Source organism: Anser brachyrhynchus (assembly GCF_964034855.1).
Source record: "Anser brachyrhynchus genome assembly, chromosome: 13".
NCBI classification, from domain to species: Eukaryota; Metazoa; Chordata; class Aves; order Anseriformes; family Anatidae; genus Anser; species Anser brachyrhynchus.
Window position 1 is genome coordinate 6,172,624 of NC_137708.1, and position 25,046 is coordinate 6,197,669.

Here is a 25,046-nt window from a genome sequence, read left to right on the forward strand (position 1 = left end):
GGATAGAGAGCAATTGATATGAAGTATTTTAACTTTCAGAAACAATGCAGTAACCAAGTGAGACTTAAAAGCATAGAGCAGCAGTTCTCCCTTCCTAGTAAAGCTGATGAAGTGTATCTTTAAAAAGCAAAGTATATACAGTCCTTCAGTGAGCAAGAGGGGCAGGGCAGTAAAGCTGCAGAGAAGTCAGACTGCATGGCACCAAACAGGTAGGTGTCCTTGAATAGTTGTCCATGCAAATTGTCCTGGATTTAGAATATGTTGAACGATTTTTCCTCCTGTATGTGTGTATATATATATATATATATATATATATATATATAAAATTAGGAAGCTTTTTATAGCCCACTAAATTTGGGGTGACTTGCTGTAGAGCATTTTGAAAAAACACGTGCCTCACAGTGAGCCACAGTTTTGAGCTCCTTTTCTCTGTTGTTTCTGCTGGTCATAAAACTGTTATCTGCTGTTTTGTTGAAGGCTTCTTGTGTTGTGTGCATACAGTGCAGAATAGTCCTTATAATCTGTACTTCAATTTTAACTAGATTAAAATAAAACTTTAAGAAGTTAGGGTTCTTGTGCTACTTTATGTGGAGGAAAATGCTCTTAAATTTGTAGTTTCACTAAAGAGACTTGCCTACAAATGCAGAATGTTGATAAGGAAAGGCAGAAAAAGTATTTATTAAAAGCATCAGTTGAGAGGAATTCTTAAGAGTGTGTGGAGAGACACACTGTGCACAGGCAAAAGGCTTTAGCATTTATTCAGTACCATAAAGCACCCTTTCAAATGCTTTGTTTTGATGACCTTCCATACAGCAGAAAAGAATGAGGGTATTGAAAAGGGCAGAAGATGGTAACTAAAATGTTCTAGGGTTTTTGATACTATCTTAATTAAGGTTAGGTAACTAGATAAACTTCAGAAGAGAGACGCAGTGAAATGCTTATATGTATATAAGGTTTTCAGGGGAAAAGATTATAGGCTGTGGACAGAAACTCTGGATGAGTATGTTATTTAAAAGAACAGGCTGGAGTTAGGAAGGAAAGACTAATTTTCTGGTGTAGTCAGCACATTACAGCCATTTTGTTTTATTATGATTCACGTATGTAAAAATGTTTTTATTCATATCATGAATGTCAGCATTAGCATTTAGATACAGGTATTTCTGAATCAATGATTGAAAATACATGGAAATACTCTCCTCATTAAGTCATTCATCTCTTAACTAGCACTGAATTTTAGTGCAAGTTAATTTAAACCAAAAGTGCTTAAAAGACAACATAAAATCATTTAACAGAATATTAAAAACAAACAAAAACCATAAAAAACATTAAGATTATATCACTGCATGATAAAGGCAAAGATAATCACTGTTAACTTTGGCATTGCCTGCTCGGGAGCTCCTACCCTAAGCGGTAATTAGTTTTATAAAAGTTTGTACTGTCAAAAGTCTACCGCTCTGATATTGAGAGGTTGAAAGATGCCAATTAATTTTCCATTTTTGTCATTTGTCCAGAGAGTGCAACACTTGCGGGTTTTAAAAAAGCTTTGTCTATTAATTGGTGACCTCAAGAGCATTTTTTGTAGGAATAGTGGGATGAGAGAAGAACAGCAGTTTCTAATCTTGGTCATTTAGGAGAGCTTAACTTCTTTTTAGCTCTGTACAATTTGTTTCTCTTTAAAATAAATTGAAATCTTTATTTAAAAGTTTTGTAACTTGCACTGAGAACTTCCTACATTTCTTGTTACTAATAGGGATGTGTTTGATGTCTATCAAGCCAGATCTAGTCTGCTTTTAATACAGATTATTTTTTAAATAAATTCATTATACAGGCTATCAGCATTATCACAGCTCATTGTTTAGTAAGGAAGGGTATATAGTTTTGCATCTGGGAAATGTAGAAAAGCTTGACCTCAGAAAAAAAAGTTATAGTGTGTGTTCGTATTTTGCTTCTGGAGCAGTTGTGTCCACATATACATATATACATATATATATGTATATGTATATATATACATATACATATATATATATATACTTCAAAGACATAGATTAATTCAGTCAGACTCATTTGGAAGTAGTATTTTAGTATAGGGTCTCAAAAAGGCCTGGTGTGTTTAAATCTGCTTTCTAAATGCAGACAATAATAGTACACCTAAGCACTGTTGTCCGCTTACTCTTTGTCAATGGGCTACTAAGGCTGTCTTAAAATAGTCTCAGGTTGTTAGGAATCCTCTGAAAAACGTGTACATGTGTTTTGATGGCACACTACCCTCCACCCTTCTTCCTTTGAGGTCCTTGCTTATATGTCAGAAGGAGCTGTATTGATGGGGGAAGGGATAAATTAGCAGACCCTACAGGTGTGTGTTTTGAATGGGCACTTCGGCTTTAGTTTAGAAAATACACCCGGATTATGCTACAATGAGGTGTTAATTATTGCTTTCCAATACTCCAAGAGAGTTGTTATTGAGATAGTACAGGAAGTCTCAAAATTTACTCAGGTACTGGTATTGAGTAGAAACTATTTTGAGCTCCATAATAAAAGCTTGTTGACCTGACACAGCATTAAGTACTTCTATGCTTTTATTCTTCACATGAACATTAAGGGTCAGATTCTACTTCATGTAAGCGTTGAGGTCTTACATTGAATCCTAAAGGAGTTGTCTGTGCTTAGCCAATAAAATTTGATCTCTTAAATTCCCCAAAGTTACTATATTTTACTTCAGTTTGTCATTTATTTTTCTTATAGTCTAAATTATTTTTAATATGAATTATTTTAATAAGCAACAGTTCAATTCACATGACCTGCACATGCCTTTCTTGCAAATAATTTATAGTAAAAGTCCCATGCAGTATTTAGTTATTCTCCATTGGGGTGCGTAGCGAAGTAACAAGTAGTAGTGAGATCATCTTGTCAGGCTCAAACAGGGGCCTTTACTTTAATGTTACACGATGAAGCTGCAGATGTGCACAGACAACTACAGCCCGTACCAGCCAGTCATACAGGAGCGATGTAGTTTTAAGTTTTCTCATAGCATATTCAATTCCATTTAAATATTGAAGAATGCTGAATTGTAAATGTTAACCTAGCCATGAATAAAAAATGTTGATATTTTATTTAATCAAAAAAAATAATTATGAATAGTTGGCCTTTATTGTATTATTTAAAGTATTTCATTTTACATGTAGACTACAAGTTACTGCAGAATTACGTTTTTATAACGAGAATTTGTTTCTGATGCATAAAAAAAATACAACAGACTTTTGCACGCTACAAGAAAAATCGCTTGATTTTGACAAGGGCTGTCAATTGTGTGGGTATGGAGGGGAAATGGTAGCCATTTTGTGTGAAACAGCAGGAAAGACTTGCTTTTCAGGAGTGTTATCCGACTCCTGTTCTGAAAGAAATTTCTTTACAGAGCAGAGAGCTTTGAGTTCATTGCTTTCATGTTCTAGGCAAAGATTAAAGCATCTGCACATGGGCGATGTAAATTCCATATTTAAACTGCTAAGTGATAAAAATGAGAAGCGTAGGTGGGAGCAATCCTACAGAGGCAAATGTCGTCTTATGCTGCCCTTTAATAAAATATTTTAAGGAATAACTGGAAAGCTTCCCCTTTGACTTTCATCTGGTGGTTTTTGATTGTAACTTTGTAAACGAATTGGTATTGACTTCTACCAGGCAGTTTTGGAGAAGAGGTGAAGAGCCTTCTCTTATGACTTTCTCTATGTTTTGTCAAATCAAATACTTATATTTGAAGTGCAAAGTGAAGGCTGATGTCAAGAAATGCCTTCAGCACAAGCTGGTGTTGGTCTCTCGTGACTTTCCTCTTTCTTAAAAGTATCAGATTAGATTGTAAAATGATGGCAATCTAGCTGGACATAAACACGTTTATTGCAGGCTCAGCAGCCATTACATATCATTAGTGAAAGGAGGCAAGGGACAAGGGGACCACTTTGTTGTCAGTTTGATTCTTTTTAAGGACAAATGCATTCAAATGAGAAGATGCTAACTTTTTGGCTGTTTGTATACTTGAAGTTCAGAACCTATTACTGTCTGTATTTCTTTGTCATGTTTTTAACCTTACCAACAACTTGCTTTCAAGGCAAATACAAATTGTATAAACAGCAGTGTTAATAGGGGAGTTGGGAATAGCAAATTTTGAAAGCTATTTTAAATTATATTGTTTATGAAGGTTATGGTTTTATTAGCGTTGTACCAAATCTGTACAAAATGTGGGTATACATTTTTGCTCTCTAACTCTCTTTTCCTTAACAGTAAAATAGCAGGTACAGTTAAAATTGGGAAACAGATCTTTTATATCAGCAAATCTGTTATCTCCAACATAAAATGTGTTTTTTTATTAGACAATCTATTTTACTTTTGAACAACTACTGAAAGTCTGTGTGTACTCATGAAAGAGGAGACATTCTGTGTTTTGGGGGTTGGGATTTTTTGCTTAGCAAAGCAGACCTAAGTTATTTACTCTCTGAAATACCCTTACCCCTTTGATTAGTAAGATACACCTTTTTTATGGTACATTAGATGCAATAAAGGATGCAAATTAAAAGTTCAAGGAAAAATGTCTGAATAAATGTATATCTTTCCCTGTTTGTTTGGTTTTTTTGTGGATCTGACCTTTTTCCAGGATTTGACACGTCACAACATTTATCCCGTGGGGCTTTTTGTATGTTATTTTATGTAGTACTTTCAATTGTCTCTTTTGGTTTAAAACAAATCATACATTCATGTCCTAAATGTTTCACTAGTCAGAATAATTAAGTTGATCAGGTCTGGGAGCATTGGAAGGAAAATAATAGGGTTATTGAAGCATTCAAGCTCTAATGGGAGCCTGAGTTCATTCAGATATCAAATCTAATAATTGCTTTACACCTGTATACACAGTCCCAGTGAGCAAGTTCACATTAAAGGTTTAGTGGTACAGGTTCAGTACTATGTTTCAAGGGAATTTTAGTAGTTTTTAAAAGACTAAGTTATTTTGACTTTTTTCAAGAGTTTGTTGTTGTTTTTGTGTATGAGTTGTAGTTTAGCTGATTACTCATCTTAAGCTTTGGAAAAAAATTTCACTTATCATATCTCCAGTAAGAAATTCTCATGAGTAATGTATTACAAAGCTCATTTAATAGCAATCAGAAAAATCTGAAGGCTATCATGTGAGTTTCACTGCTTTGAAGCAATTTGTTATTAGCCAAGTTAGTGGAATGAAGAGCAGTAGATTTAACTGAATTCCAAGTCTGAAACTCTGAGTTTATATATGATTGTGTAGCACAGCCTAAGGGCTGTAAGGATACTCATAGCCATGACTGCTGCTTGTAAAAGGCAGTTTCATAAGGATGAGGTACAAGTCTGCATTACTTAATGAGATTATAATAACAACAATGCATTAATTTTAACTTCACAGTTTATACTGAATTTTGTAACAAAATCTCCATTAATGCCAGTGGTGCAGGCTGTCACAGAAGTTGAAGTAAATTTTATCACAAATTAGAAGGAAAAATACTGATGAGAAAAATAACAGCTATTCATAGTAGGTTTCAGTAAATTCCAGACTCACATGTGGGTCACAGTGTTGTTATTATTGGAGAGGATTTCAACTCATTGCAGTCATTCCTCTTTTTTTTTTCTTTCTTGGATCCACCTTTAGTTCTCAGCTAAGAACTCCAACAGAAAAAGAAATGGAAAATGGCTGTATATGGGCCTGCCTTGTACTGATGTGAAGACCTATTTTTCTCTGTAATTTTAAAAGCCAATTACCCTTGGAGGAAAGGAGAAAAATAGATTGATTTATCTTGTAACCCCTGAGGCAGGCATGTATTGTCTCAAAGTAAGGCTTTTCCATCACAACTCTTGTGGAAGAACTTTCAATGCATATCCCAAGTGGGACTATTAACAAAGAAAGCCAAGTCAAATTCAAGTACTAAGTAGATCATTTAAAGTTTTAAGGAATGTTAACTTATTGGGTTTAGGATTTTTTGTGAAATCTTTAAGGCCTGGGTAAAGTAATAAAAAAAAATATTTTAAACAGATAAAGTTTACGAAAATATGATTTACAAATCTATTTTTATTCTATAAATTCTTAAGTTTATTAGATTTTCTTCAGCTCTAAGTAGGATAAGTATTTATTTGCTTGGCAGAATTTGCTGAGTTTTTGTATCACAAATTTTTTATTTACAGATTTTATATATCACAGATTTTGTTTGCAAAGGTGTTATTTTTATTGTGTTGACTGTATTGACTATGGTCAGAGCTTAAAAAAAGCGGGGGGGGGAAGACAAATGCAGCTGTTTCTCTAGCCTGAGGGTAAGTTTCTTTTTCTCTTTCATGACACCATATTCTATTTATATGCTCAGGTATCACACAGCATGCACATCAGTCTGGGGTTGGACCTAAAACAAAATATACCAGGATTTTGCTTGAAATCTCAGTTTCCTTTGCTGCTAAAAATTTTGCTGTCGTTTAAGTTTGATTATCAGAATTTGAGATTCTGTTCAGGAATAAAAGCTGAGAGCAGGGAAATTGTGTAACTTGTTTTGTGTTTTGTTTTTTTTTTTCATTTTTGGTTACAAAAATATAAAATCCAAATACATGTAAAATGACCTGTCTGAGATGGTTATAAAGTGTCTAGTTCAGATTTTGCCAGGCATGTGTAGGGTGCCAGTTGAGGTTGAAATAAGTCTTTAAAATACTAAAGAATCAAAAGAAAACATATTAACTGTTTCCCCTAACACAGAAATCTTGTGTTTTCTTGCTTCATCTGTCTGCAATATAGATCTGGAGAGTATTATTTCAGAGTGCTTTCTGAGATAGTGCTTTCTGAGGTGTTATTTTTCTTCCATAGCTGACCTTACCTCATTGCTTTTTTTTTTTTTTTTTAATATAGGCTGCACATTCTGAAAGATCAATTTGAAATCAAATTTCACAGAAATGGACTGAATCTTAACAGAATTGAAGTTAGAGATATTTTCTTTCAGGGTGATGTTTCTCAAAAGATTTTGTGCTAGGCACAACAGTTTTGAAGTCCTTAATTTCTTGACTAACTTATATCTCAGTTCATATGTCATATAAACTACATCTAATAATGTCATAGATATAGGTCAGACAATATAGAGAGCACTATTCAGTTGTAGCTGTTAAGAAAGTGCTTGAGATGGGCTTCCCTGTTATGTTACATGATACCTGTTCTGTTCTGTCTTATGTTCTGTCAATTACAATTTCCAAAAAGCTTTACCTTTCACTTTTGGTAAGCTAAGGTGATGAAGATGCACACAGTCAATATAGAAAAATAATTAAGTTAATTCTTGTCATTGGGTTTCTTCAAAGCAGTTGTTAATATGCTGTTATATCAGATCACATGGTAACTTGGCTTTAATTTTCCCTGTGCATGGATAGCTGAAGAAGAAAACTAGCAGCTACCCAGACTAACGTGATTTAAATTGATTGTAACTTGTCCCATTGTTAATCAATGACAGTGTATAGGAAATACTTAGTTATCTCAGTCAGAAAAAAGTAATAGTTGTAAAGTGTTATTTGGACTTACACCTTTTTTAAAGCAGGAATGCTGTTGTCATCAATATCACAGATGTCTTTTTTCCCCCTAGAATAGACACCTGCTGTGACAGCTTATCTATTTGAAATAATAAGTGGCTTACCTACTCATTTTTAGTGTAATCATACTTACGTAAATCTTTTTTGGTCTTCTCATTGTTTTCCATGTTATATGGTTCGTGGTGTGTGCTGAAGTACCAGGACCTGTGAGTGTTCTCCTTTGGGTTGCTCAGGAAAACAAGATGAGTTTCAGTAGGATTTCCCAGTGAATGAAATTTTACATGAAGGAATAAATAGTTGATTCAAACACTTTCATTGATTCCCAAAGGCATAAGCCTTATAAATTTCCTTACAGGACGCATTTCTGCATCTTTTGCAAAAAGATGAAATCGGAAATACTGTATTCATTGCTGAGTAACTCCTTTATATGGTCTCTTTCAAGTCAATATATGCAGGCACCTACTTTCTCTGAGCAGTAAACATCTTTTTTATTGTCAGCTATGGGAAAGTTGATTCTTTCACCTTGGGGTAGGTACAAAACAAAAAAGAAAAAGTAGTGACTGTGAATATGCAAATTAATTGTGTGAGCTTTTTAAATACGTTAACATTTCAGAGTTATCCTTACTGTGCCCTCCAGCATGTGCTCCAGCACAACAGCTCCCTGCTGAACACCCAGTGACATACACTACCTGTCTTCTGGATTCAAAATTTTGCCACTATTTTATGTTTTCGTTAATGTGATTAACTAAGACATTCTTTAAAATACATGTTGTCCAGGTTTGAGGGTCCCGTGACCATTATCTTAAAGGAAGGCAAATAGTTCTGGTAGTACTCCTGCCTCAAAGCCCTGGTATTCTTAGTCCATTTCCCTAAAGCACCTATTTTCCTATAGGTGCTTTGCGTTCTGCATCTAGGTTAATGTTTCAGTCTTTTATTTAAAACAAATAAGCAAAACACAAAAGCATCAACAAAAACGGTAGTTATTTCCACCAGTCGTATTTGGTTGTTGGTTTAGTTTTGTTTTTAATGTTAATCTAGGAGTGTTAGTCTTGGTCACATCTAGGAGTAACTTGGATAGTCTTCTGATGAGTACTGTAGGAAGGTCTGCAGAGAAAGGAGGTTTTAAATTTAGTTTCCTGTTTGCATTGCTTGCTGTTAATACAGCATAAAAACACTTTTAATGCTGTGACTGAAAAAAAAATAATAATTTAATCCTGGTGAATTAGCCAACTAAGGTACCAAGTCCAAGATAGCAGTTTACAGTAGATTTATAATTTTAATACAAATAATTTTTTTGTGGTTGTTACAGGTTTATACAAATTCTAATTGAGTACTTTTAAGATATAGTTTTGTAGAATGTGCCTTTTTCTATTACCAGATACCTCAGTCTCATAACTAGTCAGTTCGATTACACATCATCTGTATTATTACTAATATTGATTGTTCATTAAAAAAAAAAAAGTTTGTAATTAGGAGAACACAATGGTACTACCTGGCAAAGTGGCTAAGTAGAAAGTGAAGTGGAAAAGTCACTTAATCTTAATATTGCAGTTCTGTAAAATATAATTTCTTTTTCTCCTAATATAACTGAGTTTCATGCTGATAACAAGCTATGGAGTTAATAAATCTGTTGCAGCTATTGAGACTTCTCTTTTAATAACAGAACTAATGAAGGAGCATTAAGGAAAGGAAAACACATTTTGCAGAGTGCATTTTTGCAAAAATATTTTCCTCTCCCCTGTATTTCTAATTGATTGTAATTCTGATATGTTACCCATACAGAGTATAAGGCAGAAGGGTGATGTCACTGAAAAAAAACATTATAACGTCTAAATATAATTTATTTTTTTGTTTACTGTGTGGTATATATTTATACACTTAACTTATTGTGTTTGTTTTCTTACATTACAAGAGTCATATTACATGGTGAATGATGCGTTCATGTAAATAGCACCTCCACAAATATTTTTTATGTTGTAGATATTTATTCCCAGAACAGTTAAATTAGTCACTGAGAGCAAGTATCACTGGACTCTTAGCTGTTATAGATGAACAGCAGCACATTTGTGTTGATAACTCCTTCTTAGGTTTTAGACAGCATTTCTATGCTTTAATTTCCAGTGCCTAGTGACACTGCAGCCAGTGTAGGGACTTACTCCCATGCAAAACAGATTGATTTAGGGTAATTTGAATAGTTTATGCATGGATAGATTCGTTAGGAAAAGAAGGCAAGGCAGAACTATAAAAAGAACCAATAATCTTGGTAAAGGAGCCATAATTCCCTGTAGTATTGGAAACACTTGTGTTGAACAGGGAAAGAAAAGGTTGATTTTGCAGAGCCCATGCGGTCTTCACAGGCATACTCTGTTCTTGTCCAGAAACAGATCACAGATCTTTGTCTACTCTGGAATTTTATTTAATGTGCTTAGACCATTTCTGGCTTTGTTAGCTTAGAACATGGTGATGCAGTCAATATCTTTTTCAAAGAATACATTTCTGTCCAGCAGATGGGGTAGAGTCTCATGCTTATGAATTTTCACTCCTGTGCTTTGGCCCAAATGTAGTGCTTTCCCAAAGCAGTAACACCTTTATAGCACATGCCTTTATAGCCTGTGGCATTGTGGAAGCAAATACAACTAAATCAGTTGATTTGGAAAAAAGCTGAGAAAACCTGCTTGACTGCAGTGTGTCAGACATTCTGCTTCAGCAGTTACTGTTGTTTTTAAATATTCTGGTAGTACTTATGAGTTCCAGCTGTATAGTGGGATGCCCTGATGCTGTAGCAATGAAAGTCTTCTGCTGATACAAAGAACAGCAAGTTGGACATGAGAGAATGGAAGAGGCTAGGTCAAAAGTAAACAGTGACAGAAAAAATAAACTGGTGCGGCAGGACTACATCTTAAAAAAATAAAGCTTAAAATATCCAGAAAATTAAGTGGGGGTTGATTTTCTGCCTTTGTATGTGTATATTCATTACTTTAAAACTTTATTTAAAAAGCATTTAGATGTGGTTGGTAGTTCATGATTGTTTTCTTTTCATGTGAAAGAAATTTTTTATTCATTGCAATAATTACTGTGTAATATTTCCTACTAAAAGTTGTTCACATTGTACAATCAGGAAGTGCTTAGGAAGTGGTTGATTTAACTGTTCTATTTTTAAATCTGTACCAAATTATAGTGAATAGTCATAGCACTTTTGTACTTGTAGCATCTTAGAGTAGGCTTTCCATCACCTCTTTGGTAAGTACGATCTGATGAGTACTGAAACGTATTTTTGCAGAGCTTCTGTACGTAATTGTTTATAAAATAAGATTTTTACCCAGACTTTTAGTTATTGTGTGCTATTTCCAAGGGGACAGTGTTTCAGGATTCTCTCAATGCTTTTATCACCCAGCTTCTCTAATCAAGAAAGTAATTTATTGCTGATTGCAGAACTCTTGAACTCAGTCTGGCAGCTGCGGTGTGAAACTTCTCTGATCCAGTCTCCTAGTTACTTATTTACATATCATTTGAAATGGTTTTCAGGGCTGTTTGGAAACCTTTTGACATCGCATTATCCATGTTTCAAATCTTATGGTGATTTGTTTTTTTTTCTCTTTATGTTACAGATAACAGACAAGTAACTTTGGAAAGGTCTCGTTCTCGCCACAGTGGAACAATCGCAGCTGTATGATTCTTCTGATGCCAAAGAATTTAGTGAATTGTTTTATTAACAATTAAATGGATATACTTTGAAACGAGTTTATCATACAAATTGGCAGTGATCATAAAATAATACTGGTATTGATTAAATGAAATAGATGTACAAATATTATGTATTTTAAAAGCTATTGCTAAATAATCCACATACTGTGTCTTATTACCCCAACTACCAAGATCTGTAAACAGTGTTAAACAGTAAGGTCTCACTTTCTTATGTTCTTTCTCTTTTTTCTGTTTAGTTGTTTTTTGTTTTTTCAAGCTGGCAACTTACATGAAGGGAGTTGGGGATTTCTAGGATATGTTTTTTATGGGTAAGAAAATACAATTTTGTTGAAAGAATACAGCTGTGGATTCCATTTGCAGTTCATTTGGACATGAAAGAAAAAAACAATAAAATTGTATGTTAATAAATTCAGAGATGAGCTGATGTACAATATCAGAATCATTTTTGTAACCATAAAAAAGCAATGCATAAAAACCTGGTCAGGTTGCTGGAAATCTTATCTCAATGTAAAGCTTGGTGGATCCAGCAATTTTGGCTGCAAGTAGGGTAATACCACATATCTACACTTTTGGTGATTTAATGATGTGTAATTACTTATCACTGCTAAAAAAAATAATAATAAAAAAAAAGCATAGGATTTTACCAAAATTAATGATATCAAGGGCAGAATATGTTTTTAACTGTATCTACAGAGGAATTTTCTAATTATGCACTTATATATTCTTTATACAGATATTTGGGGGAAAATATGATTGTCCTATTTTAATTATGCTAAAAATACCTTTGTGTAGGTTTTCAGAGATAGGCTACATTACGAAGCTATTCAGGACTGCCTCTGAGTTTTTCCTCTGTTTCTCAGGTAAAACATGTAGCAGGATCTCTACTGGTGGATTTTAGTGCTGATGGTTTAGCAGCTAAGAACAAATTTTCCACATGGAGCACTATATAGCAGTGAACAATAATTGCAGCAGACTGATTTTTCGGGAAACTACTCCCATTCTACTTTGTATACAGGCCCCTGCACTGCAGTACCTCAGGTGAGCAGTCAGTTCAGTAGCTGACACTGTGTATTGTTCTGCCACTCAAGGGGAAACTACAGTTACCTTTTCTCCCCAGATACTAGTTGAATGTACAGTCTATTTTGGTGTTCAGCTCAGTCTTCACCATCCTTACTGAAGGCTCATTGCTAATTTGGATGGGATGGAGGATTTTGAGTGGGAGTTCAGTCAAACTACTTGTATGTTGTTCAGCTATGATATTTTTGAAAATGGGATACAGTGTAGTAGATGGCACTTATTCTCAGATTATTACTGCTTTTCACTGATGAATTATTACAAATACACATATTGCCTGGATTTATGGAGAACGTCTTTTTTAATGTTATATAAAGAATATTTGGAAGGCAAGGTGTCACGTTATTTTCTGTGCACAAACTGCTAGCTCTAGAGGAGCATTCGATACTGGGGTGGTATAACTTTGCACTACTGCTTGAGCCAAGCATTTTGTACAATACATTCTTTTTGCTTCTCTGGTAAGCTACTTTAAAGACTATCCAGCTAGATTGGGATAAACTCTTATAATTTCAAGCTATATTCATAAATATCCGATTATTGAAAGAAAAGATACAGCTCCTTATCAGACTAGTATTGAATTTCTTTTTTTAGTCTTCAAAGGAAATAGTTTTTGCCCATTGCTATATCGCTAAACATACAAAAGCGACTGAAGCCTGGTGAAATGTGCACTGTCAACTAATACTCTACCTAAACAAACTGTTTGGGGCTTTTTGTGATTTTTAGTAATAAAGTAAAAGACTTGTATGGTACTTCAGGAGGAAAAAAAAAAAAAAAAAGAAAAAAAAAAGCATGCAACAGGATTCTCTCAGTTTTTCAGTAAAAGATACAAAGAATTTTATTCTGTTTTGTTTAAGGTCAACATCAACCCTTGTACTCAACCATAACTTTCTAAAGTTGAACTATTGATTTTGCAGTTCTGTGCTTAATATGCAAAGCCAGTTTAAAAGGATTAGGTGCATAAATTTGTACTGAAATCAACAGTGTATTAAAATTCAAATTTTAAAATCATCATTTTGGGATTTACAAGTATTGATATAATCTTTATATGTGAAAACTCAAAAGCTCAAAGTAGAATCTTCATACTGTAGCAGTAATTAGTGCAGAAGTTTATAATTTCCATGGTTTTAATTTTTTAAAAGGTCTGTAAAAGCTGACTACAGATTCTCAAGAACCAAATCTTAGCAAAAAGCAAATCCAAAATATCATCATCATCTGATACTTCTATTTTACTACTATTTTTTTCATATTTGAAACATTTATATTATTTAATGGACATATCTGTTAGAACAAAAGTGTCTTTCAAAGGAAAACTAGAAGATGATTTATGTAAATATAGGGTGCTCGTATTTATGAAGTCTAAAATATTTTCTGAAATCGATGCTGGTCACTTTGTCTTTTGATAGTTTTTCAGTCTATATTAAATTGCAGCTATTTTTAATGTTTTTATTATTGATCTAATTTTCAGAGTTGTCACGTTTATCTAAAAGTGTAGAAGAGTAGCACCTTTTTTCAGAAATGCACTTGCCTTATTTTCTAATTTTAAAAAATGAAATATATCAGTTAAATTATATTTGTATTCAGAGTAATCCCAGAAAGAAAATTACTGGAGGCTTCATACATAAATTTCTTGCTAATTATGTTTTACTATATGTCCTCTGAGACATTATATTAACAATATACTAGCACATCTGTTTGCATTCACATTTTACCAGTTACAAGTACTGAAGAGTTTTTTATGATGTTACACTGTTTACATTTCTTAGTTTATTTAAGAGGAAAATAATCTTACCTTTGCAATGAATTGAGTTAAGTTTGCAATTGACTTGGGAATGAAATGTTTAAATCATATACAAATATACATCTCTGTTGCTTAAAACTGCTGGCTGTATAGATCAGAAATGACACTAGACATCTTTTGCTCCAGTTTTATGCAGTTTGCTGAGGAAAAAAAGTGCAACACAATTTGTCATGTATATTTGTTTGTGATTGAGCAAATATCTTTTCCCAGCACACAGGGGTGTTTGTTTTGTGTTAATCATATTCTGAACTGATGCTAAAGCCAAAACAAAATTAGTACCTCAGAGGGCATTGACAAACAACTTCAGGAAGTATTCCCAGAGTTATTATTACATAATTCGTTTTGGTTTTAAACAACCATGGTCAATATGAAAAATGTTACCTGAAATTATTGATTCTTTTTTGAAAATTGAGACAAATGCGAACATTCCCATAGTTCCCTTCTGTAATATACAAATAGTAATGAATATATGTATATTTTTGCATCTTTTGTGTGTGGTATATGTACTACCTCAGAGAAATGCTGTAAAAACCATAATGTTTTCATGGTTTCTATCCAAAACACAATTCATTAGTGACCTACTTCAAAATCATCCCACAATTGTTTGCAAAGCTCTTGAGAATTTGGCTGAGTTTTAGGTTTGGCTCTGGAAATCCTTGTATAGCTTTCATTAATAAAACTTTGCAATGTTCAGCTTCTGCATCCCTCAGGCAAATCATGCTTTGATGGGTGAATTTAGTACTTCCTATGTTGAAAATTGTATAGCTAGTAAATATTCAGAACTGGTGATAGGTGGGAGTGGGAGCAAACTTACTTACATAAAGTGTATTGCTTCTTATCCATTAAACAAAGGCTTGGCTGGATTATTCTTCAATGTTTTGCCTTCAAATTGGTGAGAATTCAGGTGTCATAAATGCTAAGAGATGAAGCAATGTAAGGTAGCCCACCTCTTATGTGCCATAATGTATTTGCAAGTTACTCATTTTGATATAAGTATTGTAAGAAATCTTTACATCACTTCTTCTACAGTATCCATGCACATGCACACGCATGCACACAAAATGTAAATATAAAAAAAATAAAAAAATAAAAATCAAAGCAGATGAAGCCAAATCCCTCAGCTTCAGGTGTCTCTATTTCAGATCATGTATTGCTTTTGTGCACAAGAAAGGGAGTTGTGTAAGCCTGTGAATTCTGCAGTCCTGCAAACTGTCACTCAGCACCTACTGATGTCATTAGAAAAATGCTGAAGGAGAAAGATTTGTTCTTTTAGTGCTTCTTTTAGCGCTGTTTGAGGTGGTACATATGCCACAGAAAGTGAACAATAATTGATTACAGATTAGTCAGTATCATGCATCATTTGATTTCCCTTTTAGAAGTCATGTGACTCCTAATGCCAAAAAAAAAAAAAAAAGGAAAAAGAAAAAAAAAAGTGACAAAACTCATGCATTTCTGTTTTTAATCAGCTCTGTGTTTGTATGTAATGTTTAAAATAGGAATTTGATGAAATTACAGCCTGGCCATTGTTTATCCATGTATTCTGAAAACTGTAATAAAGATATACATAACATAATTTTGCTAGGTGCGCCAATGTTTTACTTTTTTATAATGATTATTACTAATAGAGTATCATCACCTTAAAATCTGTTTTCATTAAGTATTATAATGCAGAAATTACTGGAAATTACTCACTGACACTTTTGGCTCTCTAAGGTTTTTGGATATTTGGATTTCTTCTCTATAGTGTCAAGTATATTTGATTTGATTTTGAGGAAAATTATACTTTTTCTAATAGAAGAAAACTTCAAAAACAAAATGACCAAAAACCTATGTACAGATTAAAAAACAAATTATGGTGATACCGTTTTATTTTTACAACAATAACAATAAAAGGGAATCACTAAAGAAATTGCATGGGTCCATATTTATTTTAAGTGACTGGGTTCCTGTATCAGCTTTTTAAGGCAGAGACATAGTCATTCAGTTAGACAGCTATTGTTGTTGTTTTCTGTATTTACTTTACTCCATCAGAAAATGGTCTTTGCAGAATAGAAATTTGGCAGACTTTGAAAACAGTCTGTTGCACCTTAAACAATTAAATGATGTCACAATAACAAGTTGAACTGCCCAAAAGTATAGACAGCACATTGGTTTTCTGGAATAAAAGCTTAAGATTCTAAGTGAATGAGATTGTAATGAATATGATCAGCCAATTTGGTATAACACTCGTCAAGTAACTTTCTGTAAGTGGTAAAGATACACCAAAGGATCGTTTAATGCACCATTTTATTATAATGAACTGAATTATAGTTGGAATTTTATAGAAAGATTTATTTTCTTATGGGAATAACATGAAATAAATGAAAACTTCTAAGTGTGAGCTATAAATGTAAATGCTGTGATTGTCGTGATTAGGCAAATGCAGTAATGATGTCTTACATACATATGCACCATATTCCCGTTCCTTATTTTTAGGTTAAGGTTTCTTACTTACATGTATGGGAGGTTAGAATTGCCATTATCCTCTTACATATTTTGTGTTTGGGAGGTTAGCAGGCAGAATTTCTTCTCAAATAACTAGCTGGTACCTTAATACCTTTCTCAATGGTAATTATTTCTGTTCCTTCCTCAAATGCTTAAGAAGTTCTCTGTGTGCACCTGAGATCGATAGCAAATTCTGGCTCTCTGACACTTACATTGCTTCCTTACATTTGGATCCTTTCTGTAACTTTGAGCTATATTCCTTCCCTCCTTTATTTTCTCTGGACAACATCTCAAAATTAGCTTATTCTTTTTTTTTCTCCCTAAGAATCAGTATTACTGGGCTGTGGTAAAATTATAAAAACATTCAATTGAATTGCATGGAAGTATTTGATGAGTACTTAATGGCTATAATTAATGGCTCTTTCAATAGATGTGAAACAGATTAAGAAGAAAAAATCCCGTACAGGATTTTTTTTTCTTTTTTGCCTGCACAATGTGAGCAATGCTGTGAGCAAAAATCTAAATTTAGTCCAGTTAAATTCACGAGGTATTGCAAGCTGTTTGTTTGTGTTAGTATAATAATGCAGCCAACCTAAGGAACCCATCTGAGAGGCAAAGGATATCTTGTGCACCATGCTAACAAAATTATACAGCTTTTTGATTTCAGCTGGCTCTCATCCTGCCTGCTCAGGCCACATGCAGAGCAAGCTCACGACAGCCTGCAGAATACTTTTGTAGATGCATTCACAGGGAGGCAGAAGAGCCAGGTCTTCAGGCAAGGTTTTCATAAGGGCAATATGACCAACTTTCTTCCATTGAAATAACAGATCTGTGTCTTAAAGGGAAAATTATCTGTGAAACACAGATGATTGAAAAGCACTGTGAGTGCTTGTGTGCTTTCCAAGTCCATGAGTCTGCTGACACTACACAAAACCCGCATACCTTGACCTCTGACCTCTAGATGCTTCTCTTGTGATATTTGGAAATGTCTGGTTTTTAAACAGTTTTTGAGAGTACAAAGATGACTTAATGAGTAACTATCAGACTGGAGGTACAAGTCAGGCTGTTACTATGTTAGCAGATCACATCCTTCAAAATTTTTTGTCTGCTGGAGAAGTAACAACAGAGATGGTTTATCTTGAAGAGAGTAAAATTAATGCTAACAAAAAGTGTAAGTATTTATAAACCGTAAATAAAGTTGTAAATTGAAAGAAATAACATTTTAAATGCACCATGACTTGATTCCATGCTTATTACCTATTTCAGTTAAGTAATTAAGTGGTATAGGATCGGTCAACTTAGAGAACAGCAGTATTTGTGGATCAAAAACAAACAAAAAAAACCACCACCAGAATAAATCTCAAAAATGACTTTGACTGAGTTCATTGGCATGAAGAGAAATGAAATTACAGAGGCAAAAAGTAGTGATAAACCTGTATAAAGGCTTTTATACTACTTGTATTGAGTAGTACTAAAACCAAATAGAAAAACAGACAAATTTGCCTACGTGTGTTTGCGCTATATGTAATCAATAGATTTTGAAATTGATTTGTTACAGTTTAATGCAGGTATTGAAATCTTGAAAGCTGTTAACATCAAATGGCCTAACAAAAATGGTGCTTTCAAAATATTTCTAAACTCTGGTAATCCAATAAAAATGTGATTTCATTTTAGGCAATGACTATGTAAATGTAATACATGGAACATGTATTTTGTTTACATGGAACTTGTTAAAATCTCTCTCAATAAAATATAGTTTTAATTCCCGTGAACAATAATTTGAGCAACCTTTAGTGAATTCTGAATAGAAACTAAAATAGATTAACACTATTTTATTAAGTTTATTTTGTGTTTATGTGATCGGTCTTGAAAGAGTCATGGCTTTTTTTTTATTATTATTTTTAGTAGGAGATGCACTTGCAAACATTAATTAATCATTTTTATTTCAGAGATCGTAAGAAACAAAAAACTAAGGAGGAGCATTCTTTTATTTCACCTGAATATTTTTTCTTTGTGACTTTTCAATGTCCAGAGTTGTGCTCAAATTCTTAGCGCTCAGAAATCAAGATTCACCTTGCAGATTGCCTAACTGCAAAAGTCCCCAAATGTGTTATTTAGGGGGGGGAAGAGAGGAACTTATACTGTTCCAAGCAGTCTGTTGAATGAATAGTTTTTATTGCAAAGATTTTCGAAGCGCAGGAATAAACTGAAAATGATTGACATTGTGACTTTTGCTCTGATTGGTAGTTTTAGCTTATCACAGGATATTGTTCCCAGTTGGGAATAAAGCTTAGATAAAGCTTAGTAGTAGTTGTTGTGTTGTAATAGGAGTCAGTGATTGTGGCATCATTAAGTCTAAATAAATACTATTCTCTCTATGAAAAGTATAAAATCAATAATGGTAAACTGGAGGGAGGGGAAGAGGGTTAGACAAATTATACAGTGCTGATAATGCCTTTTTTTTTTTTCCAAAATGTAATCAGAGATTATTTGAAATGCATTGAGCTCTCCTTTGATTTTCTTTTTTTTTGAAAGAGAAATTATTGATATAAAACATCTCATCATCAAATTCGGGAGAAAAAGAATTACTGAAGCTGAGAAACACTCGGAAAAAAATGCAACTACTAAATTAGAAGGATGTGGAAAGAAAATCCACATCAATACAGCATTGTCTTTTCTGTTCTTGGGTTTTCATCTTCTAAACTAGCCTTCCCAAGTGAAAACCCAAATTGCAGACACATGCAGCAGATTGGCTCAAGCACCGGGCTTCTGCAGGAACAGTTTGAGCAGGCAGATCTATGTGCTCATGAGGCTGTGCTTCTGGGCAGTCCTGTTTTCTGCCTTTGGAATAGTGCAGAATGCTGCATTTTGATTGGCAGGTCTTGGAAAGGAGTTTTAGGAAGCAGGATGCAGCTGTAGGCCAGTTCCTAGCTGGGCAGGAAGACAGGGTGGGGGACAGGCAACGTCTCTAGTACCCTGGACCCTGCCTGAAAAGCAAGGAGCTGTTGCTTCCTCAAAGTTACAGTTTTACACTGCAGGCTCACGCATTATTGCAACAGTTTGCTCACATCTTTCAGCTTTCTTTGCACCATAAAGGTGAAGAACAATATCAAAGTAATGAAAGCTGGGATATTTGGTTACATTTGTATGTACAATGTGGAGGAATTTTGTGCAATAAGAAAGACCTGTTTACAGATACAGCGTAAAACTGGTGGTGATGGTCCTTTGATTCTGTTCTTAGCCCAACTACTAACCTAGAGCAAGTAATTTAACTCAGACTTTAATTTTCATACCTCTAAACTAAAGATAAGCTAACAAAACTTGCATAAAATTATGCTGTTATCAGCTTGATTTTTGAAAGGTTGGCAAAGAAATTTTTCCTTGTACTGACTGGATAAAGTCATCTAAATTCAGTTTGTTTTCTCTCTCTTGGGTAATACATTAGCAGATTTCTGTAGTTAGTCTGCACACCTATTTATATTCCCTCAGCACCAACACCTGTAGAAGTCTCAACACTGAATTGCAGTTGAAAGAAAAGCAAAGGAAAAAAAAAAAAACAACAAAACACCTGAAACTGTGAAATGAGATATGTATGCAGGTGAAATGCAAAACATATTTTGTCATCATGACCTGCATGTGTTATTTGAAACAACTATTTGTATTTATTCACTTTAGATATGTAAGTTTATCATTGAACTATTGCAGCTATAATGATATGCAAGCGTGTCTATCACATATACAGTATGTTGCATGACGTTAATGCTTTCTGTATTGATTGACTCAGATCCCTATTCCTCATAAACCATAGGAAGTCTGAAAGCCTGATGCAGATGCTGGAATGTGATTATGTTATGATGGAAAGGAGCTTACTCAACAACCTGATTGTGATTAAGGTAATGAGGGTAATTTATAGCTTCTTTTGATCTACTGGTACCAGAAGCTAAAACACAGAGCTGGTGTTATGGGTAACAAAACCCTACCTCAAGAGCTAATAGACACAAAAACTGCATCATTTTTTGCTAGATAGTGGTAAGGTACAAATTGTAGCTTCTGTATAATTTATAGTGATTTCATATATGGTTCATATTTGGATCTTTAGGTCTGGTTAATAAGCCAAGCCAGACATCCTAAATGTTCTTTAGCTTATTATTATGAGAGCAGTTACCTAACATATTATCATAATGTTTGTGTACTATAGTCAATCATCTGGATGCTACTGTGTAGGTTATGCATATTGAGCCTGGCTGTGCTTACTTTAAGCCGATACTCTGAAATTGATTGAAATAAATGGCAGCTTTTCTGTGGACTTCAGAAATATATACCCCATCTATAAGACATGTTATGATTATCCATATCTGTAATTTTAATGAAAGCTAAGTTAATGAAAGGAAAAATTGTTTCTTCATATAAAAGCTTTCCCCAAGACCATCTGCAGGTGCCCACCTAAATATTTAGCTTTAAATAACTTTTGATTCTTGGAGCACGATTAAATTGTTTTAAAAAATGGGTAAGATCAATTTGTATGAGTTTATTCAAACACAATGCTTTCTTTAGCAATATCTCTTGTAAGGTGATAGAATGCTTTGTTTTATCACATAAAATTTTTTCATCTCATTCATTGCTAAAAGTAGCTGGTTCCCTAGGTTTGAATCCTTACATTCTGAAGTATAAAGGTAAGCTTAATTGCTGTATCAGTTTAAAAACTAGTTTAGAAATTCATTATTACAAAACTGGGTATGGATTCTGTTGGGAAGAAAATGTTTCCAAGTATCCAGTTATTGTGAATTTAACTAAACATAATGGAAATGTGTTTTGAGTCATCTCTATATGTTTGTACAGTATAGTCACCTAACAAAAACGAATAATCTGCAATCATTCACAACAACAAAATTGAATAATAACTTTGTAGCATTCCTGCCCAACTGGATATAGTAAACATTTGTAGAAAAGAACTATCTTCAATTGAAGTGAGTAAGAGACAGACATCTAACTTTTTAATAGTGAACAACTGCCAAAACAAAAAAAAAGGAAGTGGAATAGTGATAATCAGCTGTCAGTCTCAGCTCTCAATCTGGCAAAAAATATCTCAAGGAACTTTGATTTACACTGGATATCAACATTTGACATAATGGATAGTGTCAGAAAGCATAGGAAAGAAATGAAGAACAAAGCACATATAAAATAATGTTATCAAGTGCCTTCTGAAAGCTGATGTTTTATAAAGAAATGAAAATACATAAATGCCTCAAAAGATGAAACATGGAAATTGTTAGTAGAGAGAGAAATTTGCTATATCCGGGAAGAAAAGGAGCAAAATCACAGCATATGGTTAGTTTTATCAACCAACACAAGGTGTTGCTCAGCTCTCATTCTTCAGCTTGTGATTGAAAGCACCAGCATGTTTGTCCATAAGGTTAATACTGTTGTACAGCATGTGAAAAGTGCCAGTGTGAGGGAAGAGTTAAGGGTAGGAGTTGATTCCCTGTCAGCCATAACTGAGTTCCAACTATTTAAACTGCATTTTAGAAATAATAATTTTCTTGCCTGCTGAAATTTGATGCACACCTTTAGGCATTTCTGCCACAGCACTTCACTAACAAAATTCAGTCCTACATCTGTGTGAAATGGACCATATACCAATTATGAGTGGTCTCTTAAGAAATCACTTAAGAAATGCCATAAACAAGCAGACATAAAATCATAGAATAGTCTGGGTTGGAATGGACCTTAAATGTCATCTAGTTCCTACCCACTGCCATGGGGAGGGACACTTCCCACTAGACTAGGTTGCTCAAAGCCCCATCCAACTCTAATGTCACTTTTTAATTTGTAACGCTAAAATTAAAAAGATCATTATTATTATTTTATATATATAAGGTGTCATTTTTTAAAAAATGTGGAAACAGAAGTAATTGCTTTGCCACTGAAAGTCTTTGGTATTTTCGGACTTCTCTACAGCTGAAGTGAGGTGACATGGCACTTTTTTAAACTGGAATTTTTCTACAATGTAATAGTCATAAAGAGGAGGAGACACAAGTTGCAAAAGTGGCCAAGAGCATAGCTATGCTAAATGATTCTGCAAACACTGTTTTAGGTGTTTTTTGGGTCTTTTTGCATCTGTCCTTGTATTTTCTTCCTAAATAATTTCATTTCTGTAATCTTACTTTTACAGCAGCAACCATTTAAAGAAGCACTAAATCATAGAAAATATAATCCCTTTTACACAAAGGAACAATTTAAAGAGGATAAACTTCATTTTTATGGGTTTTAGTGAACTGTATCAGAGAAATGTCGTACTTTCCCATTCATTTAGTTACTGTATGTCTTGAGCTCATAATTTGTTTTGCCCTGTAAAATCTTGAGTGGTTTTGATTCCTGCATTTGGCAGAGAACTGACATAGTAGACAAAAGGTCTCTTATCCATTTCCTTTTTATTTTTTGTCCAAGTGATTCAGACTTGAAGTTACTTATTTATGAACTACATGAAATTAAATGAGGGTCAAGCATGATTTCTTTTTAAGCAAAATTTGTAACATTAAATATGAAGTAAACAGAGAACTAGGTATGCAATAAAAATGCATCTGTTGAACACTATCTCTTGATGAACTTGAACTATTAGAAAATCATAGAATGGTTTAGGTGAGAAAGGTCCTTAAAGATCATCTAATTCCAACCCCGCTGCCATGGGCAGGGACACCTTCCCCTACACCTGGTTGCTCAAAAATCAAACTAAAACCTCATTTGTGCATATTATTCAAATACTTGGTAGAAGAGTTATGCCAGGATTAGTCTTAAATATTGCTTAGTACTGGGATTATTCGCTTAGCCGTTTTTTTGTATTGTTCATTCATTTCACTGTTACAGGTTTTTGGTTTGAGTCAGATGGATGAATGGTGTTACAGTTGAGGAGAGGGTTTACTTTGACAGTTTCAGCTAAGTCATGGCATTGGTCGAGACAGTTAAGAGATATCTGCCCTGATGTAGTTAAGCAGGGGAAGCCTTTAATAAATTAATTAATTAAAAAAAAACTGTCAGCAAAACTATATTTTTACTGGAGTACACTGTATAATCAAGGAAACAAATTATATAACACATCTGTCATCATTAAGTCTTTTTTTTTTTTTTTTTCTCCCTTACAAAGTGTGCTAATTTTCCTACATTAATCAAGTATTCACGTGTAGTAAAGACATAGCCTGCCATTTTGGTACTATCAAGTACCAGTGTAGTCATAATTTTCTTTCGTTTCTTTCATTCATCAGATTTCTTTCATGGAGGTGTCCTAGCCTAAAAGGAGCAAATATAAAAGATCAGGAAGGATACATATAGTGAATTTAAACCAAAAGGTATCTGTTTAACTTCACATTTGTTTTTCACTTGTGGAGCAAATTTTGAAATCTTTTGCTTTCACAACCTGTTTTGTCTGGTGTTCTTTGTTAGTTTCAATAATTTCAGTTGCCAATTTGATAGTAGCACTTTGCAGAGCAGAACATTGAAGTTATCAGTGAACATCCTTTCTACACATTTTCAGACTGGAAAAAAAAAAAAAAGAATATCCAATAGAACATGTGGGAGAAATTTCTGAAGAAACAATTCAGCAAATTGAAACAGTGAGGACAAGTCCTCGTAATTTTTATGGAAACAGACATCTTTACTCAGACAGATACACTTCACCGCAATAAAGGCCTGCATGTGAGTATAAATTCTAAAACATACTTCATTTACCTATATTTGCTGAAAAATATCTGACTCCTAAATGAGTATTACCTGAGACACAGAACTAACAAAGGATCTTAGTAAGATGGAGATCCAAACCATATAGCTTTGTGTTTCTCTTTCTGCAAATTTCCAGTCTTTTTGTGCTATAGCTGTTTATTCTTACTCTCCAGAATTGTTTTGTGAATCAGTGAGGTTGAGTTAGGTACAGTATAGAGGTATATGCACCATTTTATGGACATCTCTTGAGGAGGCAGAATTGATCACAAGAGAGTGACAGAAGTGTCATTAGTTTATTAATGCAGCATGTTAGGAAACAGAACATTTGGTCCTAAATGTAGAGGACTTTTTACTCAGTGGGAAGGAAGACAGCAAGGTATATGTGCATGGAGGGATGAGAAGTTATATGTTCAGTATGTCAGTGAGCAAAGATGACAAGAATTGTAATAATTGGTGATACGAGGGTTAAAGAAGTAGAGGTATATAGTTCTCAGAAAGCGTTGATTATTCTGGCAAAATGTAAATATGTCAATCTGCAACTGCCCAGCAGTGTATGATGTGAATAATTATTTTGGCGCAATTCATTTTCAGTGCATTTTAACATAGTGGAATTAAAACCCAATCCTTTAACTGTATGCATTCACTGCTCCTAGAAACAAGTCCCCTGTCTGTCTGAATGTCCTTCTTGGAAAATTTTGTTGGTGAAAGTGAA

General features: G+C 33.9%; 1 protein-coding gene and 1 long non-coding RNA gene across 8 annotated transcripts in view; one reads left to right on the forward strand and one right to left on the reverse strand.

The window, feature by feature from the left end:
* The window catches only part of DIAPH2 (diaphanous related formin 2), a 189,308-nt gene extending 173,730 nt beyond the window's left edge, over positions 1-15,578 (forward strand). For all 7 annotated transcript variants that reach the window (XR_013938807.1, XM_080553621.1, XM_080553622.1 and 4 more), the window contains one exon: positions 11,169-15,578. Coding sequence is in view for 6 of the 7 variants with exons in the window: in XM_080553621.1 (XP_080409747.1) it covers positions 11,169-11,233 (65 nt within the window). In the remaining variant the exon portion in view is untranslated. The remainder of the gene's footprint in view (positions 1-11,168) is intronic.
* Positions 15,516-24,310, reverse strand: LOC308177034. Its single transcript, XR_013938823.1, has 2 exons — positions 24,152-24,310; positions 15,516-23,968 (listed from the first exon to the last, which is right to left on the reverse strand). It is a non-coding gene; the product is annotated as an uncharacterized lncRNA (long non-coding RNA).
* Positions 24,311-25,046: the final 736 nt, after the last annotated feature.